A 17,041-nucleotide genomic window follows, 5' to 3' on the forward strand; every position below is an offset into this window, starting at 1 on the left:
CGGCAGGAAAGGACTGAGATCTGAGTCTTCGAACAAAACTGGTCGCAGCTTCAGCAGCTTGTAAGCAAATCCCAATAAACAAAGAAATTATTTAAAGTTAAACAAATTTTTGCAGGTTTTAAAACTAAGCATAAAGCTAATAACAATGCTCTAATTCAGTTCTCTTTATTTTTATTTATTTATTTTTTTCATTTCACTAGAGCAAGTCACTCATAAAGAAAACAAGCATTCACTCAAATTCAACAGTTAAAGATACAAAGATTAGAATCAGACAAATGACTTATCTTGATTCATACATCCAAATGATACACCAATAAAAGCAACAACACTAGAATACATGATGACAACAGCCAGAAAATAAGTCCTAAACGATCAGAATTCTCTACCTAATTCCTAATAAGAAAAAGAGTACAACTCTGGGTTAAAAACCAACACGACGTAAGCCCTAGTTTAGCACCCATAACTACCAATGAGTGTATATATTTGGTGTCAGAAAGTTGACTAAGCCTAAATGTAATTGAGACTACAGAAAAACAATCGTAATACAACAAATCACACAGGGGTCAAACAAAGATCAACAAGAAACCTCACAGTTTGGCTGGCTAAGGCCTTTAGATTCCTCTTCTGCTAAAGAAGATTTATTCTCAGGGGTTGAATTGTTATAGCCCTGAATTGGGTGGTTCAGAGGAGTAGAAGTGTCTTTATTCTCAGGAGCTGTGTTCTTATAGCCCTGAATGGTGTTCACAGTAGAAGAATTGTCCGTGTGGAAGCCAGTAGATGTCAAGATTGGCTTTACGCCATAACCTCCTTTAATTTCTTCACAGGAGATAGTAGTGACAATGGGAAGACTAACAGCTGATACAGACTCAACTCTTTGCTTCTTGGGCTTTTGCTCTTGCTGGTGACCTGGTAGAAAACTGCCCACCACAACCTGATGCACTCGAAATAATTCAGAAAGAATTAATTAAATAACCCTTGGTAAATTTATCGGACTATTTCATATATTAGGAGTATTTAAGTAGAACGAAGGAAATAGTGTTACCTGCACAGGGCCAGCAGCTATCAACAGACCAGCAAGCCCTCCTCCCACCACTCTACCATCTGGACCCGCTAAAGAAACACTCATCCCACCAGATCTACTCTTTGTTCCCGCATTCTCAGTTGGCATAAATGATCCCGACAAGGAAAGTATCTCAAAACGACCCTGTTATAAAACCACCACATGAGCTTTATGTTTTTCTACTTGGTATTAAACATATTTATGCATGTAATAGATAAGGATTCTTCATTATTTGGTAAAGATCGATTGATGCCTCTGTAGGAGAAAAATATCAAAGCTACCAGTTCATTAAGCAAATTGTCAAGTCTGGAAGGCTCATTAAATTCCACAACATTGAAGCTAGAAAGGTCCAATTAAACTCCTTATTCCAACAAAAGATCCGTCTAGGTGCTTGAACAATACATATCAAAGTAACAGAAATGAGAAGCATTCCAGAATTAATGGGAGTGCATATTAGGTGCGTCCCCCACTTTCATCACAAGAAAATACAGATGAACCACCGTTTGTTTAGACAAGTCACAGGCGGATATATGGTAATGATAACATTTTATGGTCTCTCCAATGTTCTTTGAACTAGCAAAATCCCTTAAATTGAGTTACAATTTCAAGTCAGGTTACATGTTCATTACGCTAAAAGCTATTTTTCCAAGTAAGCTATATTTTTTGCATATTTTCAGTTTATACACTTTAGAATATTTTAATATTTTCTAATATAGCAATTAAAGTCACTTAAAAACATTTAAGGCCAAAGCAATGTGATATACAAATATATATATATATATATATATACAGGGTATAGCATGACCAAAAAGTTGCAAGGAAACCAATAATATAAAATCATTTCAGAGAAAGATGAAATGACAAACCTCATATGTTAATGTACCGCCAGAAGAAGTAGGCTGACGAAGGGTAACATTTGAAATGGTACCGTTCGCAGAAAGTATACAGATGGCTCGAGCTCCTTGTTGAGAGAATGACATAACCTTCATCGTAACATCCTATGCAAACAGAAGGAATGCATAAAAAAAAGTACTTTAGCTAAGTATGATACAGACCACTAAGTAACAGGATGATGCCAACTTGTCCTGTTAATTTTAGACCTTGACAATGAAAAGCAGTCCTTTCATTTGTGAAAAGGAAAAATAAATGAACTTCCAATACTCAAAAGTCAAAATTTTCACCATTATGAATGGTCTGCCTATTAAATTTCCAATTACAGAAAAATCAAATGAACTGTAGGAGAGGGAGAGTTTAAATTCATTGACTACAAGAAATAAATTTTAATTAACATCCATGTAATGGTTCTAACAATCAAATTGAAAAATTTTACCTCCCATAATCTAATTAATCGGTTGTATCAAGCTATGTGGTGAAAAGAATGGATAGATGTAGTTAACCCAATGTGATTGAAAGTAAAGACAAATTCCTTCAAAACATGTTTCCAAGTCATACCTCGCCAGCATTAACAGTGAGCACATGAGGTGTGAAGTTTGCACCAACAGAGTACGCAATTCTCTGACCTACAAAAGAATTTCAAGTGCTCAATTAAATACCAAATGATTTTTAATTATGAGTTACGAATCTAGTTGAAACTCTATAATTATGCCCCAGAAGCATAACAAACCAGAGTCAAAACTATAGAACTCAAATCTTGTTTACAAGTCTTTAGGTAAGTGAAACAAGTAAAAATATAAACAATGAAAAGAATTACATCTTGACCATATCTCTCTTTCGGGATGTCTTCAATATTAATTTGAACATATGACATGCACATCATTGGTAAGAAGTAAGATGTAAAAATGTATAAGTTTAAATTGACTGGATAAATAATATGGTATTTTACAAGATAGAAGCATGTTCTCCTCTGCCCCCCCCCCCCCCCCCCCCCCCACCCACAAAAAAAACCCCCACAAAAAAAAAAAAAATAAAATAAAATAAACCCAAAAAAAAAAAAAAAAAAATTATTCATATAGATATTAAACTATCTATATCATTTGCCTTCAATATGTATTTTAGCATGTGCTTTTCTCTTAAAAAAAAAAAAATTTAATATATCATTCATATAGATATTAGACCTATCTATATCATTTGCCTTACAATGTGTATTTTAGCATGTGCTTTTCTTAAATTTTCTCTTCTGTACCTCATGCCATTTGTCAAGTTTTCTCCACAGCAGGCTCAGCATGTTTAAGACATAACCACCAAATTAAGACCAGTCTAATCTAATCCAGTCACTGTCACCCAATCAGCAGAATCTAACAACTATTGAACAAGTTGGCACCAAACAGTCATTCTCACTCTGTTCCTTTGAAAGCTTATCTAGTCCTCAAATCCACAAAAGGCGAGGAATATAATTCTAGCTATTAAAGAAAAAAGAAAAAATAGAATTTTCTCTCATACTACAGCAAACCCAGGAAAATCCTTTTCTTTAACACGTTTATCATAAATTCCAGATCTGATAAGGAATCTGATGCAAGGGTCCACAATCACAGAGAATCTACAGACATTCGTTCAAAATCAGACTCAGTAAATCTAAAAATCCAAACTTTAAAAAGATCGAGTCGTACAGCGACAACAATTTCAGAACCAAAGCCCCCCCCCCCCCCCCCCAAGGCTCTATCTTTTTCCAACTACCAAACCAAGCATTAAAAAAACATCTGGCAATTATTAAGTAGAGTTTCCCTCGCTAAACCCATAACATAGATTTCTAAAACAGATCTTGAATCTTGATCTCAAATGAAACAGTAAAAAACAAAAAAAGTTTTCAGATAATTAACTAAAAATTTCAAAAAGCCTTTTTTCAAATTAACTAAAAATTGAAAGGTCACCCAAGTACCTGAATTCTCAAAAGTCTCGTATTTCTGCGATTTCTTGACTGATTCAATGGGCCTCGCTTTACCCCGTTGTTGTTTCCATGAGAAATCTCCGGTGAGTGGAATCGAAGAGGAAATGGGCATCGGAGACAATGCCAGCGACACAGTCCCGTCGCGACCGTACTTTCTGGGCCTACCCCTCTTCTTCTTTACTTGCGTACCAGTAGCCGCCGCGTTCGCCGGCGAATCCGTGGCCGTAACTGTTGCCGGAGGTACTGTAGGTCCATCTGATTGGCTAGGGTTTTCGTTTCTTGGTGCAACCCTGAAGCTCTCTGGGGCTTCTTCACCTCTCACTGCAACCCCAGAAGCCGAGCTCTCTTTCTCCTCCATATTTATTAATCTCCAACCAAAAAAAAAAAAAAAAAAAAAAAAACCAAAACCCTCAAAAGGCTTTAAACCTTAAACCCCTTAAACCCTAATACCAACCCATTAAAGATTCAAAAATTTTTGGAAACAAAAACACTCGAAAAAAATTTTGATCTTTACAAGTACGATATGTTAAGCTAAATGCAAAAAGCAAAGAGCCCAAAAAATTGAATTTATTTTAAAACTGGAAAAAAAAAAAACCAACTAAATGTTTCAAAACAGAATTAGCAACAGCGAAACACAGCAAAGCCCCTTTCTGAATCCTAAACTATCAAGAATCCATAGCTACAATTTTTGCTGCAGTTCCGTGAGCTCAAAAATCCACCATTTACAGAGCATGCACAGGAGCTTCAATGGCAGACACAGAATTTCACCAAAAAAAAATTATTAACAACTTCTAACAATAACAATGAAAAAATTAAAAATTTTTGCGTGTGATTTCAGAAATACTTTCATAAGATGTGAATTTAGGGTTTTGCAGGAAAAGGAGGAGAAATAAATAAAGTAGAAAATATGGAAAATTAAAATAAATCATTAGAAAATATTATTAAATATTGGCGAATTTAATTAACAATTAATATTTAATTGCAAAATTCAAAGTATAAAATTTGGTTAAGAAAATGGTTCACGTCCGTCTTGGAAATTTAATAAAAGTTGATTTAAATAATAAATGGGCAGGGATACTAAATTTGAATATTCGAAAACTGAAATTTGGGAAAACAAAAAAAAAAAGGGTTTTCTTTTTTTTTTTAAATTGTTATTTATTTATTTATTTAAAAGTTTATAAAAAAAATATATATTTCAAAGCTGTAAAGCTAACATTAGAGCCATACCAATTTTCCAACTACTGACAACTTCTTTGTCTTTTCGTTTTTTTTTTTTTTTTTTTTTTTTTTTTTTTGGCTACAATTCTTTGTCTTTTCAGTTAAATTAAAGTTGACCATACAAATTTAATTTAAATTAACTGCCCTCTTAGTTTGAGGTATCTACTGTTAATGCCACTGTAAACATAAAGCTCTTAATTTTTTTATTGGCCAAAAAAGAGCTCTAATTATTTTTTTATTTTTATTAAAAATAAAAAATAAAAACAAACAAACAAACAAAGGAAAACAAAAGGAAAAGCCTTGAAATCCCATGCTAGTGCTAGATTTCCAAAACAAGAATCTAGCAGAAAAAGAAAAAGCTTTAACGAGAAGAGGAAAATATATAATTAATAAGAACCACTTGTGCCAGGACTGTTATGCAATTATTTTTGATTGTATGTTCCAAAGGGCAATTGCATATGAAACAAGGAAAAGGAAAAAATTGCAATCTGGGCCAGATTCACGGATCAATCTTTCTTTTGTTCTTCCTTGTGCCAGGAAACCAAAATCAGCCTTTTTTTATTATTGGTTCACATTATCCATTTTCCATTTAAATTTCATATTTGACTTACAATTATAATTTAAAGTTTCAAGAGGTGTTGAAATTTGCTTTATATTGAACATAACAAAAAAGAAAGAGAAATTATTATATATTTAGTTGGTGATGGTTAAGCACCAATATTTTATTCATTTTGCTTTCAAGCTAAAAAATATATATATATTTTATTCATTTTGCTATAAAAAAAATATATATATACATATTATATTTGATCCATTCAAAATATTTTTAAAATAATTTAAATGAGAAGAAAAACTAGGTGCTACAAGCGAAAATAAAGAATTTTCCTTTTTTTCTTTTTTTTTCTTTTTTTCGTTCCACTGAGCGAAAAATAGAAAACAACAAAATCAGCAGCATATTTCATCAAAGAAACAAAAACAACAGCATATAACAAATAATTCACAAAGCATGTCCATTTTCCTCACCACCGACAAAACTACTCATTTTCCCATAAAGATCAAAGGAGGACTCAACTTTTCTCTTTTTCGAAGAAACCAGAAATTCAGGAACCAGAAAATGCTTGAAAAAAAAACCAAAAAAAAAAAAAAAACAAAACATATTAACGAAAGCCCGTCCTAACTCCTAACTTTACCCCCTTCCTCTAATTTCTCTTATCGTTTTTTTTCTTTTTTTTTTTTTTTTTTTGGGGGGTGTGTGGGTTAAAGAACTTGGCCCAGCAATCCTGAAAATACTATAAATAAGCAGTTTAAGACTAACAATCTAAAACCCTCGCTTTATAGAAGCCGTATCTCAGATAAACAAAAAACCTTATCTCAGATAAATTGAAACGAAAGCTAATTGGACAGTATAAGATCACATTGATCATGAGAGAACAGGTTCAGACATTTTAGTCCACGTTCAGTGATCGTAGACTATGTACACAATTCAGAGAAGCCAATTTACAAATTGACTTGAAAATTAGAAGATGTCAAAAAATAATGAAAAAATAACAATAAAATGCTCTCAAGTCCACAAAAGTAACCTACAAGTTCCCAGAAAGTCACACTATCATCATACTTGTATCATCGACTTCATATGTGTCTTGGGAAGCACAAAACCAGCTCTGATTTCCTCGAAAGAGTATTCAATCTGTTCAGGAACTTCTTCAACAATATTGGCAGCAAAAGGAATTGGAGGAGGAGCCGGAGTCATAGCCGTCTGCATTGGAACTGACAATGTTGATGGGGTAGCAGCCACAGGAATTGGCATTGCCTTTGGAGTCCTATTCTCATCATCCGTAGCATTAGTAGCAGTCTTCAATGGAGTTGTGAATGGCATATTGGTTGTAGGAAGTGCTTTCCGTACTGTCTCATTATGTGTTATGTTCTGATCTTCTGACAAGTTCGTAATGTTTGTCTTCGAAGACGCCGTGGAAGAAATTGGTGAGAAAGGTTTCCGCATCATGGGTGACTCTACTTCACGAGTGCCAAACGAGTGTTTCTTAAAGGGTAGACCAGGAACTTCCAAACCTCTACTGCCTACATTGGAAAATGATCAATAAAAATGATATTTTCTAATCATGGAATTGAAATTTAAGCTAGAAGATTTACCAGTGGATGAAGCTGTAAAACCTTCATCTGGGTTGCAATTTAATTGGTCAGTATGGTGGACTCTATCACTCTTCCTACCAGGACGTGAATGAGGAGTGGCTTTACTCGGATCAAGTTTAGGAGTCTGAAGCATTGTTCCTCCAAGGGAAAGTCTTCTATTATTACCTGCACCTCCGGTTGACATTCTAGGAGCCTTTTTAACACTTTGAGGCTTTGATGGACTTGGTTTCGATCCATAAAGTGCCTCTTGTTCTGCTATCAGCTGTCCCTGAAGTTTCTTCTGGTCCTGCAAATAAAGATTACAATGTGAACAGATCGTAAAATTAGAAACATGTTCACGAACAATAAAAAACCAATATTTGGATGTAATAACCAGGTGACCCAATAGAAGAACCATCCTTGTGCATGAATAAGTTGAATAAGAATTAAAATAACCAAATATCATGATCATATGCATTTTTCCACAACAAATATGACTTGGTGAATGAAAGGTCCATACCCGCTGCCTTCGACGTTCTTGCTCCTTCTCCTGCCTTAGTAAAGTATACTCTTCTAGCATTGAAAGAAGCCGGACCTGAGAGCATTAGTAGAAGGAAACATTTCAGAATTTCCACTTATGAACACAGAATAGACCTTGACTAGCAAGTTCCAAGATACCTCAGAGATATAAACTGAATACTCACACCATCATATGTGAACTCGATGCCTCTCTCCTTCTCCCATGCCATGGTTTTAGAAGCCAATGCATCCACCATCCCTGTGTTGAACCAAATATTTAGCATATCACATTTGGCAACAAACATTAATGCAGAATGGGGACTAAGAGAAGCTGAGCAAAATAAAGCTACCAGAAGGAGCATAGTTTACCAATGGAAAACTACCATGAAAAAAGATCAAGAACTTAAAACCATCAACAAAATTCCAAATTAACTAGCGTATTAAGTTTGGCTCTTGTACCAATTTAAACTATCAATCTGCATGCCACACTTTTTACCTGGAAGTTTATTAACCAAAGAACGAGCTTTCTCAGCACGCTTGAGAGTAAGATGAGCTCCTCTTCCAGCATTGTATCGGTTATCATCCTGAACAAACACAAAAGGCAACAATTAAAAAAATGGGTGTGCTGTGTGCATATGATGAAAACGATCAACATGCCAGAACAGTAGAAAAACTAACCCTGTTATACTCCTCAAGCCAGCACTCCTCATCACATGCACCCAACCACTTCTCAACCTTTTCAAGTATTTCTTTCCTGCTAAAAGCTTCCTCTTTCACTTTGGCAATTTGAAGCTCAATTTGTTCAAGGACATAAGCAGGGTCCACAGTTCCTGCATATGTAAGAAAGATGAGGACATTCAAAAACAAATGTTTGCCTGGTTTTACTATCATATTCCGTTGAGATAAATACCAGACTCTATAGCTTCAATGGCATATTCCATTGCACTATCTGCTTCAAGGACCATATGTGTCCTCCTACAAAACTCCTCCAGCTCAGACCTCTTCTTAAGAACGAGCTCTTTCATTTTGCTTGATTTTAACTCTTCCAACCGAGACACTTCTGCCTCAACCTGCATAGAATATTTATTATCATGTAAATCCTAAAAGAAGTCTATTCATCTATTTTAGAGCAACCATACATCAGGAGAAGCAAAGAAAATAACAGATAAATGAATTAGTCTCACGTAATTAATGAAGTCAATTGAAAGAGTGTTGGGCTCAGTTATTTCATGTTCTGAAGCAGCTATGTTACGGGTAACATTCTGAAACATCTGTTGCTCTTCTATTGGTGTATCCATTAAGTTCCAAAGCTCCAACATCGTAGTTGCAAGATCTTGTAGCTGCCAAGCAAAGGAGATAACTAAGATTAACTGAAAAAAATAATAAGTTCGATATAGATTGGAAACTAAAAACTGAGCAAATTCTTACCCTCTGCATTCTCTGTAGTTTAACCTCTCGTAGCTTTTGTATTGCAGCAGCCAACTTCTCAATTGTTTCGTTACTTATATTCTTAGATCCTTCAGAATCACTTAAACTGGGATGGACTTCTTTAACTGTCTGATTGAAATCCATACCAAGAACTGTGCAAATAGAGTTTAATGTACATAGGTGGTCCTGGACTTTCTTCATTCGATCACTCTGCAAAAAGGGAAAGATTAAATACACAAGGAAACAAAGAGTTAAAAAATATATCCTGAAATTTTTATATGAATAAGGAATTTTCATGATGTGAGAACAGAAGAAATGAAAATAAAATAGTTCAACCTTCTCTGTTTGGAGGGTGTGCAGCTGTCTGTGCAATTCTTCAAGCTTTCTCAAGGATAGATCGGTTTCATCAACTGTTTTGGATGAGATATATTCTAAAGTTCCTTGTATCTCATTTGAGATATTTCGTATCTCATCTAAGACCTCTAGGAATTGATTTTTCCTGTCAGATTTCCTTTTCCTCATTTCCTCCAGCTGTGGAACTATTTTTCTGAGCTCTTCCTTCAAGCTTCCAGCATTCTGATCAGACTGGGGAAATGAAACTTGTAAATACATAATGTGATAAAACAATAATCTCCAAAAATTTGACTTCAGCAAGGAATAGAACCTATATTTTCAGCTACCGAATCAACATCAAGAATTTAAATTTCCTGTATTAAACATTTTCACTTGTGTTTTTACCTGTCTCCATTTACTTTTTTCAATTTTATACCCTAATTTAATATCTAATAATGGATGTCTATGTTTTCATATGAGTACATACTGCATTTTCTTGCCAGTTACTTAATAAATTAAAGCACCCATCTAAATAAATCTATCCTTAATAGGCAATTGAATAACATTAGTTTATGTAACCTATGAAGGAAAAGGAGACATCATTTGTTTTGAAGGACATTTGAGAATTCAAAGTAATTCAGTGGCAATTGAAATTATATAGCGGTAGCTCCTAACCTGCCTGATATGTACCGGACGTTCCCCCATTGCAGAACAGATGGCTGCGAGTTCTGCTTCAGAATCTGCAATTGCTTGCCTTAGCTGAGCTCTACAACGGTTTGCTTTATCTACCTTTCTTCGGTAAACTTCTAGACACTCTTGTTCAAGCTCAAGAAGCATTCTATCTCTGTCAGTGTCTGACTCCCCTACCTCATCCCAAATTATCTAATTTTAGGAAATAAAAAAACAAAATATCAGTTTTGTTGACCAGATCAACATTCTATGTTGATCAGAAAAAAAACAAACATAGAACAACAACATGACAACTTTTATGGACACGATAAGATTAACAAGGACTAAAATGCAATTATAAAGCAAAGAAACTTGCCTGAAGCTCGTATAAAAGGGTTCCACATGTTGTTTCCACTTGCTGAAGCGGATCAACTTGCAGATTTGACATCTTCTACCTGCCAAACAAATCCATAAATTTAATTCAAGAAGAACATTGGATAAACACGGTATGTAATCTGCTTGGTCGTTATTTAGGAGCCAAGAAAGCATCATAAATATAGAGACAAAGAAATCTTAATACTCTAATTTCTATTCCTCCAAAGAAAAAAAAAAAAAAATTAATTCGAAAGAATTAATACAGGGAAAAATGAGCCATCATCCATGCGTCCAATTGATTAAAGACAAGTCAATAGCTCAATGATCTAAACTGACTGCCTCGAACAATCAGACTATGCCAAAGGCCTCTTTCCTCGTAAAATGAGAAATTGGCTTCTTTCTCGAAGATCTTAAACTAATGAACAAAATGCAATACTAGCGCACGAAAAGTAACCTCCTATACATCATCATTTGTACATTATATATACATTGAAGATCCCTTACAAAGAACTGTGAGCCTGACTCTCTGGTAGAAACTAGAAACCCTTCTACATCATAACGTCTTTCTATTCAGGCATTTAGTTTTCTACCATAAAATGTAAATCAATGAATTATACTGTCCAAGCCAAAATATTCATTCAATCCAAACAGAAAGATATTTTACACCAACACACGCCCATAAAAGGAAATAATAATAATAATAATAATATTATTATTATTATTAATTAATTGCTTAAATTAAATTAATAAAAAAATCGCATTAATAACAGGACAACCACAATAAAATTGGTTAAAATTCTAGGTTTATTCACTAAATTTGGAGAAAACGAGTATTTAAGTCCCAACTTGGGTTCGAGTTAACCCAAAATCTGAATCACACAAAACACTCATGCTCAGTGGTAAATCTATTTCTTTAAATCTGTTCTACTATTATTCAGCTTAATAAAACCAATCTTAGATATCACAATCCATGAAAAGTACTAAAAAATTTCTAAAAGCCAAAAAAAAAAAAAAAAAAAAAGAATAAGAATTCAGTGATCCAGAAGTACAAAACCCTCCTAAGATTAATCTAGGCTTTTGTTTTAATAGGAAAAAAAAAAAACAAATAAAAGACAAATTCTATAATTAGACACTTCGTTAATTCTGTTAATTTCTAGCATTTACTTCGCCAACCAAAAAATTGAAAGAAAAGGAGCAAAAAAACGAAAATAGAATGACCGATGAGTAAGGATTCGAAAACAAACCTGAAAGAGAAATGTGTCGAATAAGAACTTCGTTTTAGCCTAAGGAATTTTCTTGCTTAGCAGGGAGGTGAGCAATTCGGGATCTTCCCGAGAAAGAGAAAACGTGGGTTAGGTTTTTTTTGGAAACTGTGAGGAAAGTAGGAAATTTTTGGTTTTGAAATTTTGATGGAGAAATTGTTAAAGTGTGTATGTAAGTAACTTGAAAAGTTTTTAGAGAGAGAAAGAGAGAGGAGAGAGAAAGGAAAATAGCCGTTTGAAAGGGAAAGGGACCGTTGAAGAGCGCCTCTTAAGGATTTTAAGTTCTTTAATGATGTGAGAGTGGGGAAGATTGAGATTAGAGATTCCCACATGCGAACCCATAAGATTTGAATTTCATATTTACCCCAAAAAAAAAAAAAAAATTTGAATTTCAAATTCTGAGAGAGAGAATTGTATGCTGTGGATTCATCATTGGTGTTTTATGGTAGCCAATAGGATTTCGACATGTCGGAACTAGTGCCAAATAGGAGCCCCTTTGAAAAAAATTGAAAAATTGTGGAACACAGCGCGCTAGAACTTTTGCATACTACTTGGCTTCCCGTCGTTTATCCTTTAAACTTTCAAATATATATATATGTAAAAAGCTGTGAAAAAAAAATTAAATTCAAAATAAATTATATGTAAAAAAAACGTATATAAAACAGAAGTATAAAAATTTTCCTTTTTTTTTTTTTTTGTTTTTTGTTTTTTGGCCGGAAACAGCTCAGTGGAAATCTTGAATTTGAATACCCAGCTTTCCCATCCAAACATAAATATAGTAAACAATAAACAAATACAAAGAAAGTTTTATGCAATCATCCCTATTAATAATGATTTTTTTTTTTTTTGGTAATGATACGTATTAATAATTATTTGTTGTCACAAAGTAATGTTATTTTGGTAATACATTTGGATTTAATTTTGAGCTGTAAAAAAGGTAGTGCTTGGTGAATTTCCTTACAAATTTAAGCCGTAGTCTTAACTCGGACTTGCATATATTTTATAGACTTTTTTTTTTTTTTTTAAATTAATTCTGGGAAGTTATTTTGTAAAGTCGAGTAATAAACATTATGGATAGTTATGTATGGGAATGGTTGTTTTTCATTCAAAAAATAAATGCACCCTTTTTCTATTTTTTTGGGAAAAGAAGAAATTATTATTTTATTATAAACTTTTTGCTCAAATGAAATTAAATCTTCAAAAACTCATAAGAACCAATAGTTAACTTAGTATTTATCAGAATTAATGGTTGAAGCTGACTCACTTTCACACTCCAAATGGTGGATTTGAGTCGGTTTCTTCCTTTTTAAATTAGAAAATTGTAATCTAGATTAAAAATATATATATATTTATCATCTGATATTGCTCAATAAAAATTCCAACCAAATTAGTATCAGGGAAAATTTTACAGCTTTTGAAAATAACCAACCCGATATTGGAAAAATCTAGTCTATTTCCAGGCTTCAGCAAATCGAGCTTAGATAATTTTAACCCCCGCCAAAAAAAAAAGAAAAAAAATTGTTTGAATATGAGCCATAGTCCATTAAATCAGGACAAAAGGTAAAGACCGCAACTTCACAATGAAACTTCCTAAATGCAATCGTCACATGGGCCTCTTGTGATAGTAACCATTTCACATGTTACTAAAAACTAGAGCAAGAAACTACCTTTCAAGTCCTTGGAAGTTCTGCGCATAAGAGGGCTCATAGTGAACTTTCTTTCTTTCATCTCATCATCCCAGAGTGTCATTTGTAGATTTACCTCAACATATAGACAGCTCGGTGAATATAGAACTATCCTACTTATCATTGTTATTTGACCACCGAAATAGGGTAAAAATAAGAGAAAATTTTACATAAGTTAGCTCCAGAAGTTTCATCCGATTTTGAAAGCAGATATTTTTTAAAAATAGTCATTTGCCCAGTTAAAAATCGAAAAATAGCAAATTTTTCTTTTTAAAAAAAAAAAAAAAAACTAACCAATTGTGAACAAAAGTATCTTTAGTTAAATTGAAAATTACCAAACATGCTCCCTCTTTTCCTTTTTCCTCCTTTCTCAAAGAAACACACGTTTACCTGAAAAAAATTCCCATTCGAGCTTGTTCTCCTTGGCATATGCTCTTATTCTTCTTCTTTTTTTTTTTTTTTTTTTTCTCACTTTTGAAGCTAAATTCAGGTAAATTTTTGTTTTCTTTTTTCTTTCTCTTAAATTATACATAGAAATGTTAAATGAATTTGTATTTTTTAATAATTTTTTAATATGAGTATATAATAAATTAATTTATGTACTGTTATATTTGAATTTAGAGGTACTTAAATTACATATGGTATGAAAATGGAGGAAAATTTTTATAGATTTGAAAAATCACAAAAACCAGTAAAAGCATAAGAAATTTGATGAAAAAGATGAACTTCTGCCAATTTACCAATTTTTGCTAGTTTTCCGATAGTAGGAAAATATTATATTTGATTTTTTTAGACAGTTAATATGTTTGTTTAGTATTATTCATATTTTTATAAATTTATTAATTTAGTTTAATATTTTTTATTTAATTTTATAATGAAATAGAAGATGATGATATTGTAATTGCGATTTTATATGATGGAACATTGGTATGAAATGATGGTGGTCATTGGAAGTATCAAAACGGTGAAAATATAATGGTTTCTATCAGCAAAAGATGCACAAAAGCAAAGTTAGAGGATGAGATTTTCAATTCTTGAGATAGACTAAAATAAATATTTGCTAAAGCTAAAATGGATATATGGACGATGCATAGAAAAGTTGGATCCTACAGAAATATGCAATGATAGAGATGTGAAATGATTTCTTCAAGAAGTGAGGAATGGAGGGATGACAATGATTCGACCTCCATTGTATGTTGAGGTAATTTCAAAAATTGAACATGTATCTAGAACAGTTCATGAAACAATCTTTGTTTCGGATAGTGGGAGTAATCATCATCTTTTGCTCAATTGGTGTTCTTCTACTACAAGTTCCCGAGTTTAAATCTATTGAAGCTACATTTCATGACATTGTAATTCATGAAACTCAGTTTAGAGAGCAAGTTGATATATATGGATCCTGGACATCATTTAACATTCATAAAGGAGTTGATGTTGGAGGTGACTCTGCTAACGGTTTCCTAACCAAGAAAAATATGAGCAGTTGCATAATATTAATAATTATGAAAATTGCAATGCAGCAAGGGATATGTTAGTATTCAGTCGGATAATGTTGATAATAATGATGTAGATTTTGAATATGAATTGCCCAACAATAATAAGGATATGCATCCCGAAATGAACAATAAAAGATTTGATGCTATTATGGTTCATCATGCTACAAGTGACCACTTTTCATCGAGCAGAAATGGTTCTATGGCCATAGTTTCATCAAAGATCACAGGCTGTGAAAGCATTGTAGTTGGACAAATATTTGACAATAAATTTGAGTTACAGAATAAACTGAATATTTATTGCATGCGTAAAAATAAAGAGTTTAAGGTGACACGGTCAACTACACAATGATATGAAGTAGTGTGTTTGGAAAATACTTGTAAATGGTGACTGCGTGCGATCAAATTAAAAAAAGGAGAAATATTTGTTATAAGACTTTTGGATAACGTACACAGTTGCTTGTTAGATATCGTGCATCTAGAATATAAACAGGCGAATAGCCGAGTTATCGGGCAATGTATCAAAGCTAAATATAAAGGCATTGCACGTGTATACAAATCCAAAGAAATTCAACATGACTTTCTGCAACAATATGGGGTGAATATAAGTTATACTAAAGCATGGAGAGGTAGATAATATGTATTTAACAATGTTAGGAAATCTTTAAAAAAGAATTTTGCTAAGTTACCTACTTACTGTTATGAGTTAGTGTCGAAGAATCCTGAGATTCTGACAATTATCAAAACAGACGACAATAACCATTTTGTACATTTCTTTATGGCTATTGGAGCATGCATTAGGGGATTTATATCCCATATAAAATCCATGTTGGTTGTTGATGTGATTAATTTGAAAGGAAAATACAAAGGATACATGTATATTGCAGCGGGCATGGATGGCAATAAGCAAATATATTCTTTGGCTTTCGGCATTGGAGATAGAGAGAACGAGCAAGCATATACATGGTTTTTCCAAAACTTCAAGGATGCTATTGGAGATTTTCCAAATTTGATGTTTGTGAATGATAGACATCTAGCTATTGAAAATGCAATACGCAAAGTTTTTTCTAATGCATATCATACCCTGTGCACATACCACATAAGCAGAAATATTAAGGCTAATGGACATGCGAAAGATGATAGTACGACAATACAATGTTTCGTGTCTGCACCTAAGGCATCTTTGGTTCAAGATTTTGAGTTTTATATTGGGCAAATTGAGGCAAAAGACAGTACAACTACCCAATACATCCGAGCATGTGACCCTATAAGGTGGGCACGTTCTCTCTCTTTCTCCATGTAAAAGGTATACTATCATGACCACCAATACTGCAGAAAGCTTGAATGGTATTTTGTTAGATGCTACAAAAATGCCAATAGTAGCATTGATTGAGCACATACGAGATTTGCTGCAAAAGTAGTTTTATGAACGAAGAATTGTAGGTGCAAAATTGACGAAACCTGTGACTGACCATATGGAAGAGCAACTCAAATCCACAATTTGGAGTCTATTGGGCTGCGTATGAAGGCCATTAATATGTATGAGTTTCTTGTGGAAGGTGGGAATTTGAAGGACACAGTTAACCTCCAATAAAAAACATGCTCATGCAAAGTTTTCGATCTTGATCAATATCCTTGTGATCATTATATTGCTGCTTGTAAAGAACACAAAATTATTCCTCATGGCATGTGTTCTCATTACAATATTGCGGATGCATATTGGGCAGCTTATGTTGAGTCCATTTACCCTGTTTTAGATAAAAAACAGTGGCACGCTCCGGATGATGTGTCAAATCGTATTGTTCTTCCACCTAAATGGATGCGTAGGCAAGCGAGTAGGCAGAAGATGCAACACATACCATCTTAAAATAAAGATGTTATTGGACATAGATGTAACCGATGCGGTTGTGTTGAACATTATAGGCAAAGATATACGAATCCAATGTCTTTTTGTATCGAATTAGGAATTTTTAATTTAGCGTGTTATAGTTATGTATTTTAAATTTATGTCTTTTAACAATTATTTT

At 33.4% G+C, this 17,041-nt stretch overlaps 2 protein-coding genes across 2 annotated transcripts; both read right to left on the minus strand.

The window, feature by feature from the left end:
- Positions 1-213: 213 nt before the first annotated feature.
- LOC107414274 (AT-hook motif nuclear-localized protein 7) lies at positions 214-4,851 on the minus strand. Its single transcript, XM_016022388.4, has 5 exons — positions 3,897-4,851; positions 2,513-2,580; positions 1,927-2,058; positions 1,043-1,204; positions 214-931 (listed from the first exon to the last, which is right to left on the minus strand). The coding sequence occupies exons 1-5, from the start codon at positions 4,261-4,263 to the stop codon at positions 575-577; spliced, it is 1,086 nt and encodes a 361-aa protein (XP_015877874.4). The 5' UTR covers positions 4,264-4,851; the 3' UTR covers positions 214-574.
- A 1,625-nt stretch (positions 4,852-6,476) lies between these two features.
- Positions 6,477-12,147, minus strand: LOC107414257 (65-kDa microtubule-associated protein 3). Its single transcript, XM_016022365.4, has 13 exons — positions 11,819-12,147; positions 10,576-10,654; positions 10,206-10,412; positions 9,534-9,782; positions 9,198-9,407; positions 8,954-9,109; positions 8,680-8,839; positions 8,448-8,599; positions 8,266-8,353; positions 7,955-8,028; positions 7,771-7,845; positions 7,272-7,557; positions 6,477-7,199 (listed from the first exon to the last, which is right to left on the minus strand). The coding sequence occupies exons 2-13, from the start codon at positions 10,645-10,647 to the stop codon at positions 6,733-6,735; spliced, it is 2,196 nt and encodes a 731-aa protein (XP_015877851.3). The 5' UTR covers positions 10,648-10,654; positions 11,819-12,147; the 3' UTR covers positions 6,477-6,732.
- Between the last annotated feature and the right edge of the window lie 4,894 nt (positions 12,148-17,041).

This window comes from Ziziphus jujuba, chromosome 8 (assembly GCF_031755915.1).
Source record: "Ziziphus jujuba cultivar Dongzao chromosome 8, ASM3175591v1".
Taxonomy (NCBI): domain Eukaryota; kingdom Viridiplantae; phylum Streptophyta; class Magnoliopsida; order Rosales; family Rhamnaceae; genus Ziziphus; species Ziziphus jujuba.

Coding starts and splice junctions, on each gene's coding strand:
- LOC107414274 (XM_016022388.4), bottom strand. CDS start 4,263: ATGGAGGAGAAAGAGAGCTCGGCTTCTGGGGTTGCAGTGAGAGGTGAA. Junction 2,581..3,896: donor CGAGACTTTTGAGAATTCAG/GTACTTGGGTGA, acceptor ATTCTTTTGTAG/GTCAGAGAATTGCGTACTCT. Junction 1,205..1,926: donor GCGGTACATTAACATATGAG/GTTTGTCATTTC, acceptor GTTTTATAACAG/GGTCGTTTTGAGATACTTTC.
- LOC107414257 (XM_016022365.4), bottom strand. CDS start 10,647: ATGTCAAATCTGCAAGTTGATCCGCTTCAGCAAGTGGAAACAACATGT. Junction 9,783..10,205: donor GTCCGGTACATATCAGGCAG/GTTAGGAGCTAC, acceptor TCATTTCCCCAG/TCTGATCAGAATGCTGGAAG. Junction 8,354..8,447: donor GGCTTGAGGAGTATAACAGG/GTTAGTTTTTCT, acceptor GTGTTTGTTCAG/GATGATAACCGATACAATGC.